This window comes from Pseudonaja textilis, chromosome 1 (genome assembly GCF_049901715.1).
Source record: "Pseudonaja textilis isolate UNSWEBS1 chromosome 1, rPseTex1.2, whole genome shotgun sequence".
Lineage (NCBI taxonomy): Eukaryota > Metazoa > Chordata > Lepidosauria > Squamata > Elapidae > Pseudonaja > Pseudonaja textilis.
The window spans coordinates 215,788,117-215,803,583 of NC_141990.1; the positions used below are offsets into that span (position 1 = coordinate 215,788,117).

The 15,467-nt window shown below is 33.5% G+C and overlaps 1 protein-coding gene across 6 annotated transcripts in view; it reads right to left on the bottom strand.

Annotated features, from left to right (window-relative positions):
- PTPN4 (protein tyrosine phosphatase non-receptor type 4) overlaps positions 1 to 15,467 on the bottom strand; it is a 103,049-nt gene that overhangs the window by 27,685 nt on the left and 59,897 nt on the right. For 2 of the 6 annotated variants that reach the window (XM_026707998.2, XM_026707997.2), the window contains exons 10-18: positions 15,273 to 15,361; positions 12,072 to 12,135; positions 11,090 to 11,262; positions 10,003 to 10,071; positions 6,614 to 6,748; positions 4,753 to 4,911; positions 1,707 to 1,872; positions 776 to 859; positions 630 to 686 (exon numbers count right to left, since the gene is read on the bottom strand). In XM_026707998.2, the coding sequence (XP_026563783.1) occupies positions 630 to 686; positions 776 to 859; positions 1,707 to 1,872; positions 4,753 to 4,911; positions 6,614 to 6,748; positions 10,003 to 10,071; positions 11,090 to 11,262; positions 12,072 to 12,135; positions 15,273 to 15,361 (996 nt within the window). The remainder of the gene's footprint in view (positions 1 to 629; positions 687 to 775; positions 860 to 1,706; positions 1,873 to 4,752; positions 4,912 to 6,613; positions 6,749 to 10,002; positions 10,072 to 11,089; positions 11,263 to 12,071; positions 12,136 to 15,272; positions 15,362 to 15,467) is intronic. The other 4 variants (XM_087920456.1, XM_026707999.2, XM_087920457.1 and 1 more) reach the window with 2 other exon arrangements.

A 15,467-nucleotide genomic window follows, 5' to 3' on the forward strand; every position in this document is an offset into this window, starting at 1 on the left:
AAAGTAGTCCTTGTTTCATAACTGCCCTGGTAAGTGACTGTTCAAAATCATGATGGTTCTGAAAAAGTAACTCTATGACTGGTCCATACACTTACTACTCTCAGTATCTCTGCAGTCACAAGATCTGAGATTCTGGTACTTCAAAACCAGTGGACTGTCACAGCATCCCATGGTCACCTGACTGCCATTTTAATACTTTACAGCTAGCTTCTGATAAGCAGTCAATAGAGACACCAGCAGTAAAATCACAAGTCACGGTCTCACTTAACAATTGTGGGTAATTTGCTTAACAACAATGGCAGCAGTGAGATCATAAGTCTCAATCAGTTAAGCAAGTACCATATTTATTACATAAATACCACTGTATCTAAATTATATAATGTATTACTTCCATCTTATAATACAATAAAATACTTAAAAAAAAATCCTAAGAACTAAGAAGTTTTAAAAAATCTCCTTTGATTAGGTATATAAAGTAAATTCTTACATCCCAAGTTTCCATTTCCAATGTGAAAATGATGCATCAGAATTTGCTGTTATGAAAACAGTTTTAAAGAAATAAAAAATTAAATAAAAGTACTACATGTTAAGCATATATATCATTGCAAACTTTCTCTAATCAGACTTACAGGTGTTCCTGGGGCCACCCTAGACACTATGACAGGCATCTTCTGGTCATATCCACCCTTTGAGAGAAATATAAATAATGAAACAAATGTAAATAAAGAAACTCAAAGTATTAAAGTAGCCAAAGATATAATAAAATTTTTAATACCTTTACATTGAAACCAAATCTGCCATTTTCATCAGGTCTTATTCTGATCAGAACAAGATTGTCATGAGGAATCCCACCATTTGGCTGCAAATGAAAACAAAGTAATTTGGGTAATGAAATGCCTGTAAGAAAACAAGCAAGCTCAGAGAGCACCAAGAACCCCTCAAACGAAGTATTGTTTACTCTAATGTCAACTTCAATTAAAGAGCCACAGCTGAATTTAAAAAAGATGTATAATTTCTTATTACTAAACTAATTTTTAATAATTGGAGCTCAATTGTTTTTCCTGGAGTTATGATCATGTAAGCAGAAAATTATACAGGGAAGATAGATAGAATATGTAAACATATTCTAACATACTAGGCTACACTGGAAAACAATCCAGAAAACATAGGTTGAGCCCTTCTGCTTCTCAGAGTCTTTCAGCTTTCTGAAATAGACTTTAGATATGTAGAGAGGAAGGAGAATCTTTTCCTGATAGACAGACATGGCTGAATGCTCAAAAACAGGGATTCAGTATTTGGAGTTTTAGATAAGTACCTACAGATTGCAGTTCACCATGATATACCATTGCTACGGAAGAACTGTGTGCAAAATAAACAGAAACATAAACCTTTTTTTCCTTCTAGGCAAATCTCTTTAGTTTTTGGTAAGGTTTTTGCCATTGCCTCTTTCCTAGCTCTGAGAGATAGTGGCTGGCCCAAGGTCATCCAGTTAGCTTTGTGCCTAAGGCAGGACTAAAACTCTTCTGGTTTCTAGCCTGATGCCTTAACCACTACATCAAACTGTCTCTCCAATATGTAGCTAATACAAATTAACATACAAGTAGCATTTAACAGATTTATAAACTACAATAATTGAAATCAATGTACATAAGCCCTATAGTTATTAATATATTCAAATCAAACAAGCGTGGAAAAAAAAATCTTACAGTAGATTTTTCGGGAGACGAGGAAGAATCATCATCATAGGTTTCATTTATATGGTTATCCAATTCTATCTGTGAATGTGAATAATGAATTTGGTTCCAACTATTCTTTTTAGACTGTTTAGGTGGCAGTGCAGGTGGTTGGCCATCTATGGGGGTCTCTTGACACCTACATGAGAAAATAAAAACATGAGAAATAATAACATGAGAAAATAAAAAAGACATTGTGAAAGTTTATTTACATGTTAAAAAGAATGCATTTCTAAGACAGCTTCAGAATATGGGTGTGAGAATTCTACTACCTCAGCAATTGACATAAATAACTAATAGAACAGAAGATGGTACCTAAATGTAACATGATTAGAAGCTGGTCGGGGAAAAAAGGTTTCCTATTTGCTTCTGCCCACTACAGCCTGCTATATCTTTGAGAAGAATTTCTTAGAAAAAGGCCACAGACCCAAGAAGGACTTATGTAGGCCATAAGGCACAGATGTCAAAGTCGCAGCATCACTTTGCCATCATGTGACATATTGCAACATTTTTTTTCCTTCATGGAACTGGGGTGGGCGTGGCTTGCCTGTGATGTATCCGGCCCACGGGCCACCAGTTTGACACCCCTGCCATAAGGCATTGCAGTGGGAAGAAATCAGGTAGATAGCTTATACAAAAGCTGTAATTTCTGCATATAATTTATCGAAATCTAGACCAGTCTTTCAATGAAAACATTAATTTTTGCATATTGTTTATATTCATGATTCCAATTGCAAATTAGGAAAAAATGGAACTTGCAATCAAATATTATTTTGTGCTCATATTGTTTCATACTGTTTTATTTCCCTTCACCTCAGTACCCAAATCTGGTCAGTTTTCCAATCTTACTTAATATGTATATTTTTTCTTAAATGATAAATTTGTCCCTGTGTGTTTTTCTTTGTTTATGTGCACGTATATATGTCTATACTTCTGAGCTTCCCAGAACATAGTAATACAATTCTCTTGCAAAGGATTACTTTTGTTAAGTGTCAACAGACATATTCATAGAGGTGGAGTTCATTATTACATATAGGATAGCTTCATAATACACTTACTTATAGGAAGTCCCCCCCTTAAAAAACAGTATTTTCACTAATACTCCTAAATTAAAAATGTAAAATTAAAAACAGGGTCAACAGAAATAGTTCTCTTTTTAAACAGAATTGTTCTATATATATTAGACAAGAAATTTTGTTCCAGAAAGTTAATTCTGCTACTTTCTATTAAGCCACATATATACTTTATATTCTACTTCAGGGTTTCCAATGATATTTTAAGTAAAAACCCAGTTTATCATGTGCTTGCATGACAAAGAATGGTTGATTTCATTTCATTAAGAAAAATATCTGGGTTTCCCCTTTGGCATTTTCCAAAGGGGTGGGGGCATGTATGCAGTTTGTGGCAATCTAAGATTAAATGACAGATCAGTGTTTCCAGATATGCTCAGGAGGAATGGGGAAGGAAAACCACAAACGTTTACACCATAAACCAGGAATGATAGCTTATCCAACCACACCTACATCCAACGTTACTGAAATCCAAATGCACAGTAGAAATCTTTATGCAGTGTCTTGTAAAAAACAATTGGCCTGATAATATACTATTATTTTGCAATTTAACAAATCTGTACAATATTTCATCTGTAGTTTACATGTTGCTAGAAATTCTTTTATCTAAAGTCTTAATGACAATTCATTTATTCACACTGCAAAACTGACAATTTCAATACAATTCCCACAACAGCATATTCAAGTACAAATAACCAAGGTTGTCACTGACTTGTTTTGAGACTCATTTAAATTAGCAGGCTTGTGAATTCACTTTCATATAGAAATGCAAAGTACAAATGATTTAACATATTGCTACTGATTTACAAACCAGCATGCAATTTTTCTTCCCAATTTTCATTGTAATCTGATTAAATCCTGAGAATACATTTCCTTTACAGTACCCAGGATATTATCGTGTTTAAATTCTTTTTCAAATTGATACGGTAAACAACATTTACAACGTATACACAAAACTGGACTAATATACTATGGTTCCAAATGTAATACATTGTAATATATTACCATAATAAAGTGTGAGTATTAAAAATAAACTAAAAATAAACTTCCTAATTTTATTTTTGCCCAGTTAGCTATTAATTTCCTTTGAATGTTTAAAACAATGGATGTTTAAGTGGAATATTTTGAGTGAAAGTACCTTTCTGTATTGTTTCTTTCAACAATGTGCATAATCAAATAAACAAATGAAAACTTCCTATTCAGCTAAGTGCTATGTCACACAAATCTATACCTGATACTGTACCTTCCAATGTTACTATATCTCTTAAGCACAAGTAATTATTAGTACAATATATATATATATGGATTCTAATAATTTTTCCAGCAACTACTTTAAAAGAAATTCAATATGTGGTATTCTAACAAACTAATATTGAGTCATGATCCATTTTATCCAAACAAAAAATGAGAAATAATTTCTAATTGTTTAATGCATATTTCATATTCATATGGCTATTTGAGTGTGAGATTTTCCACTGTTTAAAAATATTTACAGAACTATATAGTAGATAAGTATTATATCCTACTGAACGTGTGTGTGTGTGTGTGTGAGAGAGAGAGAGAGAGAGATGGTTATTATATTGCTTATATGAGACCTTATAGATTTATGAGATTTTCTATTAGTATGCTATATATTTATATTCTATATGAAATTAGATCCCTTATGTTACTTTTGTTCTTACTTACAAAGTATAATTAAATATAAAAATGAGATCTGCCAACCTTACAGCTATATGGAGGAAATATGGAAGTGCCTACTATCCCTGTCCTATTGTTTCTTTTATTTTTCTTATATGTATCCATTTCATGTATTCATAACTATGTTTATACTTATACCTATTATCTTGTAAGCGATTGACAAATCAAATAAATCAAATAAAAAAAAATATGGAAAGACTATGTCATAGCAGTACAAAATGTATTTGCAGGATTACAAAAATCAAACTTACGGTGATGATTCTAGAATTATACTATTGGCCTGTGTAGAAGAAGGCGACCGATGATTTGCAAATACCTCACTGGGTGAAGTATGGACTACATGGTCTACTAAATGTCCAACTGAAGATGGCCGTAAACGGTTTCCCTCTTGAGTAAATGTGGAGTTGCGACTGAGCATGGAAAGAATAGTTATTCATTAACCTATTAGTAAAGATTTGTAAGTTCTGTGCTTTTAAATAGTTTTACCACATTTTTAAAAGAATAATCAAATCATTTTCTATAAATAATACTGCTTGCACTCCTAAATGCATGCTCTCCCACTGGTGTGAAAAGCAGTCAATTAGTAGTAGTAAATCAAAATTTGTAAGAAATATATTAGAAATCAGTAAGACATTTGTCACCACAGTACTGAAGGCTATCTGTAACACTGACTGACATCTATGTAAATGATATATGTGTGGCATACATCAATAGATAAGGAACCAACATGAATCCTAAACAGTGTCCTAATATTACAGCCTTTACTCCTATACAAATACTATTTTCCTCCTGAAGGATTTTTGCAAGATCTTTATTTAAATAAAATAAAATGAAAAAAAACCTGGTCTCCTTCCTTTTCATGTAGTTTGTTAGAAAAAGAGGAAACTGAAAAATAGCCACACAAAGAGGACCTCCCTGATTGTGGTTTAGCTTGTACAGGAAGTAAAATTCATTACCTTTATAGACAGATAATAGTATTTGTGCAGAGTTCTGAGTTCAGAAATACAGTCTTCTGCACTGTTTGATTCTGTGAGACTATTTATGTAGCTAAATTATTGGAAGTTCCATTTGAACAGAAAGAGAAACCTGGATAGATATGTTAAACTCTAGTTCAATTATATAAATGCCCTGGATAAACTATAGGCTTATATAACTGAAAAAATGTGAAAGCATCTACTTCCTGATTTAAATCAAACATAGTTTGCCATCATATTTAAATCCTAGTTAGCTTAATCTATTGTTTATTTCGACACATCTCACTTTCCTGTTTCAAATTTTCTGCTCCTCAAAGCAGGTTAGATGGGATAAGCCTATGTAACCTAAAGTAAGCCCAGATTAGCCACATTGTGCTAAATTATGCTATAATTTTTAAGGAAAGCCACAATGTAACCAAGAAATGAAACGGACAAACTATGGGTTATTCAAGACAAAAAACAGTAGTTTTAAACTGATTTCATCAAAATAAGTAATATGACTTGAATGATGCAAAATACAATCAAATGTTATGTCTAGAAGCACTCTCTTAAATACAGTGAAATCTAGATACAAGAGATATTATACAACTATAGAAAATTTGTTCAAAAATGGTTTAGATATAGTTAAAATTAGGTCTATTACACATAATATTAAAGGCAATTTTATCCTCATCCTTAATGATGCTTTATATTTACTTCCTGCCCAAATAAAATCTGTCAACTATATGTGAAAAATATTCTTAAATTATTTATAAATAAATCAAGATTCTTTTTTTTTCAACCATGATATACTGTAAAATCTCAAAGGGACAAAGATCAGGTATATCTGATTTAATTATAATTCTGAATATTATTCTATTAAATTTAACATACTGTTTACATCTCACAGTAAAGGGTACTGAATAATATTATTATCAGTGGGAAGTTTTCTTTTCACAGAATGAAAGTGGGAAATGCAAGCACTTTTTAAAAAATGTAATATATTGAGCTATTAGCTAAATCCTGCCTCAGTTACATGTGTGTGCTTCACTGTGACATTATTTTAGCACACCAGGGAAGAATGTTACAACGATTTACTTTTATTAATCAAAGGAGAAACAGGTAACCTGTTGCAAAGGGATTATTCAATTTTACTTACTGATTAGGGGTTCCAGGTGGAGAGCGGGATGGTAAACTTTGAGTTTCTAACCTGTCATCAGACAATGAATTTCTGCTGACAACCTCCCAGTCCATCCCACTTATCAATTTGCGAGCCAAAGGTTTACTTGGGGATCTAAAACAAATTTATACAAAATTATGTAGAATGATGTATCTGAAACTATTGGAAATTGAAATAAAACAATAAAACTAGCCTTCCTCTTTATAAGTACTGATATGCAGTGCATGTTATTTAACCATTTCTTCCAAAGATAGACAGATTCTCATGGGACTATTCACAAGAGGAAAAAAAAGCCAAATGCAATGAGACCTAAAGACAGAACAAATTTATTGCTAAGGGCTGAGAACCATCATGAGTGCCACATATTGGGGGGGGGGGGGCGGGATGGTGGTGGAGGGGAGGAAAGCTGTTTGTGAAAAAAACAGCTTCTTTCTTTTCTTTCTTAACTCTAAATTAGTCTTTCATTGCAATTACTTGCATAATTTACAGCTACATTCAAACCAAACCACTTGCAAAGGAGAAGTCGAACCAACTTTACTAATATTATTAATAGCATGGACACAAAAATCCAGACTTTTAGAAGAATTCTATTTCAAAGTTACAAGCAGTGCTGAAATTTGTGGGTTTCAAATGCAGTGAACACATGCAACATAAAAAACAAAGACATGTGACACATTTGTGCCTTAAAAAATTCCAACTCTGAATAAAATTTAAGAATTTTTACTGACTTAGTTGAACTATAGCTGAATATGACAATTAATTTTTAAAAATCTAGCCATAATGTAGCTGTGAAAGATACAAGTGATTACACATTTTTCAACTCATAGAAATTGATTTAAATGTGTGATACACAGATTTATCTAACAATCATTATAACATCAAGTATATTTATTTACGCGAATGTTCATTCTTAGTATCCATATGTTACTAGCTCAAATGTTATTGTTTTCTAAAAAAATGTTGTTTCAAAAGTTTTTTAAAAAACAATAAAACTACCATACTGCTATGCGTTAAACCATTCTAAACTGCTTTTAAGGACAACAGGGATAAGCACTGTTTTCTACAAAACTGGATCTGTTCATCCAAATTATAAAGAAAAAAAAAATAAGGCAGCCTGGATAAAAATGTTACTAACTTTTTACAAATTAAATGATCATGTATTTTCTTTCTTGGAATGATGCAACTCTTCAAAAAACTCACCTTAATGATCAAACAGAAAATTGCTTCTGTAACTTGATAAGCCAGGCAAAAAACACTGAACTGTCAAACTACATTTAGAGCATTATTAAATGTTTGAAACTCACAGTCCCACCCACTCATGTCTGTTACCAAAACTTCCTGTTCTTTGTGGAAATTTCAAAGAAACATTTGCCACATTACAACAGTATGTCTCTACTACCACAGCTTTATATAGTTTCCTCTTCTAATATCGATGTCCTTAATGTCCATTTAATAACTAATCAAAGACAACAGCAACATGACTGACAAGACAACGATGATAATGCTCACTTTGTAAAGGTTAAGGTTTGGACGCAAAGAAAGGCTCCACTCTTCTTTAGTGTAATCAAGACAACATTACTGAGCCCTTAATAATTTTTGTGATCTTCCATAAAATAGATACAGTAATCTACTCTTCTGGCTTTTAGATCTTCTTTTCATAAAGTTTGTCTTTGGCATCTGCAACACATCTTTTCCTTTGGAAAATCCATTTAAAAATCAATTTCTTTCTTTTTATTCTACAATAGCCTTTTCTGACTTTCTAGGATAAGTATATAGGGTAATCCTTGACTTACAACCATTCATTTAGTGACTGTTTGAAATTATGACAATATTGAAAAAAGTGACTTCTAGCCAGTCCTTGTACTCATGACTGCTGCGGTCACATGATAAAACTTTGGGTGCTTTGCAACTAGCTTGTATGGTTGCAATATCTTGAGATCACAGGATTGTCATTTGCATCATTTCTAGATAGTTTCCAACAAAGTCAATAGGAGAAGCTGGATTTGCTTAACGACCACAGAGTTCTTGCAATGACTACCGTGCTTTACTTAACAACAGCGGCAAAAAGTTGTAAAATTGAATGTGCCTCACTTAATGACCACCTTATTTAGCAACAGAAGTTCTGGTCCCAATTGTGGCTCTTTCTAGGGATTATGATTACCAAATAGCTTTTAGAAGCCTTGAGCTGGTTCTGGTTCTTTCTCTCTTCATCTGCTCTGCATGGTCTAGGAACACTCCTCTCTGACCCTGGGAATCCACTTGCCATTTGATTCTTCCTTCATGTTGAGAGAGTCAAAGCTTTTCACTCAGTTCCTTCAAAGTGATTTTCTCCTTCTATCTCTCTGTTGCTTTCCCCCCTTTGCTCACTTTCTTCTATGGTAATCTTCATTAACTTGACTAGAATTTTATTTTTTATTGCCTTTCACCTGAAATTGCTTTTCTGTTTTTCCTACTGGTAACCGTGGAGGGATATTTAACAAAATAGTTAATAGTGTACAACTGTTAGTGTCCAGAGACTGCAAGTTTGAGAAACTGAGGCCCATAATAAGCAAGTCCGTATCAGTCCATTCCATTTTTCTTGTGATTGAAGAGATGGGATTTTTGACCTTTTAAATTCAGATTTCAGTTATTGTTTCTATTGGTAGAAATTATTCAGAAATTATATTGCTAATTTTTGGCAATGAGTTATTTTTAAAGATTTTTTAAAAATACAGCCTTTCTTTATTTTTATAAATAACTCAAGGCAACGAACAGACTCAGTATACTTCCCCACTCCTTATACAGCAACAACCCTGTGAGATCGGTTGAGCTGAAAGAGAGTGATTGGCTTAAGGTCACCCAACCTGCTTTTTATGCCTAAGGTGGGACTAGAACTCACTGTCGCCTGGTTTCCAGATTGTTACCTGAACACTAAACCAATCGGATCTAGATAAACAATGAAAAAATGCTCCACAATATCACTTTTGAACTATATTTTTGGACAAGTCTGTGGCCCAACGAGAATAGTACCAGGAGATGGAGATATTCTAGAGGGAGTTAACTGAGCAAACAAAGAAAATAGGTTCACTATGTGTAAAGGATAAATGGAATTCTGATTTTTTTTCAGATCAGGAATTCCATTGGATCTTACTCAACAATGCTGAAAGCCATTGGAGTCTTGGCTGGCATCAGTTGGCATGTCTCAATGGGAAGTATGGCAACAAACCCAGTCCTGCTCCTTCTTTCATGGGTCTAAATTTTTACGTGTCAAGAGAACTTCTATCCAGGGTTATCATACCCAATCAATTTTAAGAGTATGGAGAAATCTAAGTAAGAGGCTATATGAATATGTTTATCATACTGCATGCAAATCACTGTAAATTGCTTACCTGGCAAACACCCTGTCCTTGTTTGCCCTTTCTTTGCCATATTGTACAGACTGGACCTCTGTTCTCCCACTGAAAGGAAAGTGTAATATTGAGATTGTAAAGAAAAATGTAAGAAGTACTTTACTTATCTAAAAAAAGAAAATAAAAGAATTCCAAAATGAAGAGTAAAATTTATAATTGTATTGCCAGCAATAAACAAAGAGACCATCTTCCTGTAACCCTACAAATATTTTTAATGTATAATTCATATCTGTATGATTACTTTAACTGTATTGCATTTAGGGATATCTGTCTGTCCTGAATTTATCTAAGTTTTTAAAAGTGTCGGAGAACATCATCGCTACAAATATGACTTCTGCTCAGGTATTTCTAACTGGGAGATTCTGAGACCTGAACACTGCCTTAATTATATGCTATAATGATAATTATAGCAAGTCTTAGTACTACCTATTTCCTTCCTTGGTGTGACCACACAAAGTAATCAATAAATTTTCCACCTCATTTTAAACTGCAGCCAAACTGAGAGGGGGAAAAAGTCACCAATGTTTGTAGGCTAACATAGTTCAGACTAAACTAGTCCTTTGTCAGGAGTGTGATATCTATGTAGCAACCTCAGCTTTAAAAAAAATTCATTAGACAGAAATATGCTTGGATGCAGTGTGGGTGACTAATCTGTGCATTCAGGACTGAATGCTCCTGAAGTATCCTTTTTGTAACCTAGTAGTCATGTGTATGGTAAAACCTGCTGAAAGAGCAGTTTCCTTTTATATTATAGAAATATGAATACTGCAGGGTAACCTAAAGTATACAAATTGGTTTAAAAAGCAAAAATAAAAATAAAGAAAACTTCTAAATCTTCTTCTTGCACCCAAACTCATCTATGGATATAATATATGCTCCCAAAAATGTTGTGATACTTGGCAACTAAAAGATATTGCACTTCTTTGGGCTACCGAATTAAGAACATATGCTATTTCAACAGCATATTTTTTATTTTATTATATTTATATATTTTATGGTAAGTTTTCAACTGTAACATTTATTTCATTTTTCTTATATCATCACATGAAATATAGACGCAACTTACCAGTACCGAAACTTTGACCCTAAAGTAAAATAATGTGCAAAAAAGTTCTTCTGAGGTGGCAGTGGTCTGTCCAACCGGAAAAAAGTATGATGTTCTACACAAGCTTTCCATAAATTCTTACATGCCCGGTAATTCACCATATTGAATCCCAATAAAGTTTCTCTAGATTCATGCTAGAAAGAAAGGATTAACATTTGTTAGTCAGTTCCAAAGGACTCTTATTTAAGTACTACAATGTATGTAAGATGGACATATCACACGTATTACATAAATAATATTGCTTCACAACCCCTTCCCCCAATACATATACCTTTTAATTGGTAAAGTTTGGTACAGGATTCGTTAGAGTGAACCAACATGACGGTTTTGGACTTATGAGCACCAAAAAAGGTAAATAAAATCCACATTTTTTTCCATCCCTGTCAATCTGTATAATTTCTCTGCCATGGGTGATATATTAGCTGCCAGCAGTTAATGCTCAGAAGCAATTATCAGCTTCCTATCAGCCTAAGCCAGAGCTTCTGCTTTCCTAAGAGCTAGGAACCAGCTAGCAATAACAGAAACATTGTTAGATTAAAAGTGACAACATTAAATAGACAGGGACCAAAGGTGCTGGAAGATGAAAGGCCAATCTGTCCAGAGGAAAGCTTTGTGACTATAGTCACAGATTGATGATAGCAGATAGTAGCATTTTTTAAATCTTCCTCCCCCCAAAAGGAGGTTATCAACAATTTCAGAGAGCTTCTTATCATCAGGCTGCTATAAATTAGACATGTTTGGCCATTTTTAAACTTCCCCTGACTCTGCACAAAGAATAATTTCAGCCAGATTTACTATATTAATAATAATCTTGCCTACCATTGACAATTACAAAATTAATATACTTTCATATTTTAATCAGGTATGAAGCTCTGCAAAGAACATTTTCAAAATAAAATGTAATCTAGTAGAAAATATATTAATTAGAAGTATCAATACTCACCAATTCTTTTCTAAGTTGAATGAAAAACTGCTTGCACTTAAAAGAAATTTTTATGATTTTCAACCTAAATGAAATAAAAATTACAATAAGCTAATAATTTCTTTAGATGTATTAATTGGACAAGGATGATAACTGAATTCAACATTCACAAAACAAATATACATCATTTCATTTACCTAAATCTTTTCCAACCTAAATTTTATTACTGTAGCACTATACCTCAAAGAAGACTATTAACTACCAGCAAAACTGCCTTTTCTTGTATTTATTTATTTATTCAATTTATATGTGCTGACCATCTCTTGATTATATTTATCAAGTATAAATTATTTCTACATACAAAAGCTATGAATGCAGAAAATAGTTCAGATATGTATATTGAATTTATATTTGTGCTGTTAGTACTTTCACTCATTCATTCACTGTCATATTGATTACATAAATTTTGTAAGAAGGAGAGTTTAGACATTATTCTCTGTAATTTGGTTTAATTTGGTTTAAGCCAAGATTGGCAGGCCTGCTCTGCCTCCCACAACCTTCTCTGCCCCTCCTGTGGTTATTGAAAGAAAGTGAATTTTCTTGCATTGTACTAAGAATGTTATTGGTCATCAAAGAATGGAAAATGCCGGAGGGAAGATGGTATATTTGCTCTACTGTAGCTCATTAGTATCATTGGAAAATACCATACTGTTGCATGAAAAACAGGGGGACAAAAATCATTTAAACTCAACTTAATCATGAGCAAGGAAATATTTTTTTAAAGTTACATAATCTCGAATACGGTACTATAGGTCTTTATTGGCTCAATAACTGGAGTAGATAATGAAGTGAACAAATGGAGCAGATATGAGGATGGTATAGTTATCCTAGCCCTGCTTGAACTCTTAATACCATCAATCATGGTATCTTTCCAAACCAGCTGACAGAGTTGGGAATGGGAGGCACTGTTCATCAGTGGTTTTCCTTCCTCCAAGGTCAATTCTAATTGGTGTTGGAGGGGGGATGGTGAAGGGAGAAGTCCAGTTTTAGGCCCTTGTCTGTTAAGTGCAGCAGGGCTCAACTCTCTCCCTGTTTCTATTTAACATTTACATGAAACTGCTGGGTGAGGTCATTTGTCAGCACAGAGTTAAGTATCGTTATATCTCTGCCTTGGGCCACCCAAGTGATGCTATCAAGATGCCTTCCCAATGCCTGGAGGCTGTACTGGCTTGGATGGGAAAGAATTAGTTTCAGCTCAACCCTAATGATTCCAACTGGCTGTGGGTTTTAGGATCCCTCATGTATGATGATCAGGCATCTTTAACTTTGATTGAGGCACTGAGGTAACATTCCCCCAGTCAGAGATAGTGTGCAGTCTGGGAGTTCTCCAGAAATCTTGGCTCCTGCTGAAAGAGAAAAAACAGATCTTGTGCCGCCATCTGCACCCTATCAGCTTTCCCAGGAAAACTGGACAGAAAATATGGGCAGATGAACCAGTTCTACCTTATTGTAAGATTACATTAATAGAATCTTGCAAGTCTGAAAGTAAAAATCTGTTCTTTTCCTTTACAGCATGAGAAGCTAGGGAGAGTGACTTCTGAGCCTCGTTCCAAGCCCATTATACAGCTACTGACTATACCCTGTTTCTGGGCAGCTTCTGACTATATCTGTTTCTGGGCAGCTTTTCTTCCTCCTGTCTCTCAAAGTTTTTCCTCATATACCATTACTGGTCCTTTTCTAGATCAAAGGACACTGCTCACAACCACTCATACCTTAGTTATTGCAATGAGTTTATCCTTAAAGAACATTTTGAAACTGCAATTGGACAGGAAGGCATTGAATGATTAAAGAGTTGATTAAAGAGGTGTCCAACATGTTTTATCCCCTCAAAATTTAACTTATAAACTCTGCAGCATATAGTATAAAAATATACTATATATTACCATTCTGAGGCATTTTTTTTACAATTCTTAGTACACAAAAAGATGACCAACTTAGATCTTATGTATACTTGAAAATATGTGGACAAAGGGTTTAAAATTTACATTAAATTATAATCTAAAAGAACATTTTATAAGATGATGTATTGCTGGTATTTAACACCAGATAAGTTATATAAGATGTATAAAGGCACGTCAAGTGAATGTTAGAAGTGTAAAAGTAAAAAGGGACCTTTTTATAATCTATGGTGGACATGTAATAAAGTAAAAAAGGAGTATGATTCATATTTTAATACGAAAATAATTTTGAAAATGAAGATAAAGAAACCAGAAATTTTCCTTTTGGGCCTAAATGGAAAAAGACCTGGAGAAAAAAAATGGAACTTTATTACTATATATGTTGATAGCAGCAAGACTATTGTATGCACAAAAATGAAAGGACACTTTGTTTCCTACCATGGACAAATGGTTGCAGAAGCTGATGGAGTTGGCTGAAATGGCAAAATTGACTATTTTGATTAAAGAAAAGAATATAAATACTATTGTTTCCACATGAAGACCCCTTCTGAACTTTGTGCTTGAAGTAGAAAAGAATGAAACTTTGATTTTGGGTTTTACCGATTAGACTGACAGATCCTTATAGAAATGGCTGGTTTATATTATCATGAAAAAACAAAAAGTTGTGATTTAATGTTAACACCCTATTTTACAGCAACAGAGAGAGTTGGAAGTTAATGCTTCTTTCTTTCCTTTTTTCTAATCCGTCCTCATTTTTTTTCTAATCTTCCTCCCTTCTCCCAATTATTTTCCTATTTTCTTTCATATTTTGTATCTTATTTTATCTTATAACTCAATAAAAATGTTAATGAGAAGATCTTATGTATACTTAAAAATGAAAGCTATCTCTCAAAGGTCCCAGGCCTGACCTGAGAAAGGACCACAGCAACATAACCAATATATGGTCCTTGTTTAACAACTAATTATCCAGTGACTGTTTAAATGCCAACTACACCAATCAGTCTTAGTTATGATCAGTCCTCACAGTTACAACCACTTCAATACCCTGCAGTCATGTTATTGCAACCTGTAACTTTTCCTGCTGGCTTCTGACAAATGAAGTCAAGAGGGAAACTGTCAGGGTGTTGCAAGTTGAGGTCACATGAAGTCTTTGCTTAACTTACTTATGACCATGTCCCCCAATGATTTCCAGTCCTATTTAGTGTCATTCAGTGAGGAATAGCTGTACATAGGAAATAATAATGCTTTTAAAACATATCCTTACCATGTAAAGGTGTTAATTCGTACCCTGTTCTTATAAATGAATATGCCTCCTGACATTACTCCAATCATAATTTCATTATTACTTTGATCCTATAAAAAGAACAGGAAAATTATGAATACTTATTAATATCTTGTGTGAGATATTACAACTTTTATTCATTTGTAAAGAAGCAATAAATCTTCCTTGATAAGTTTC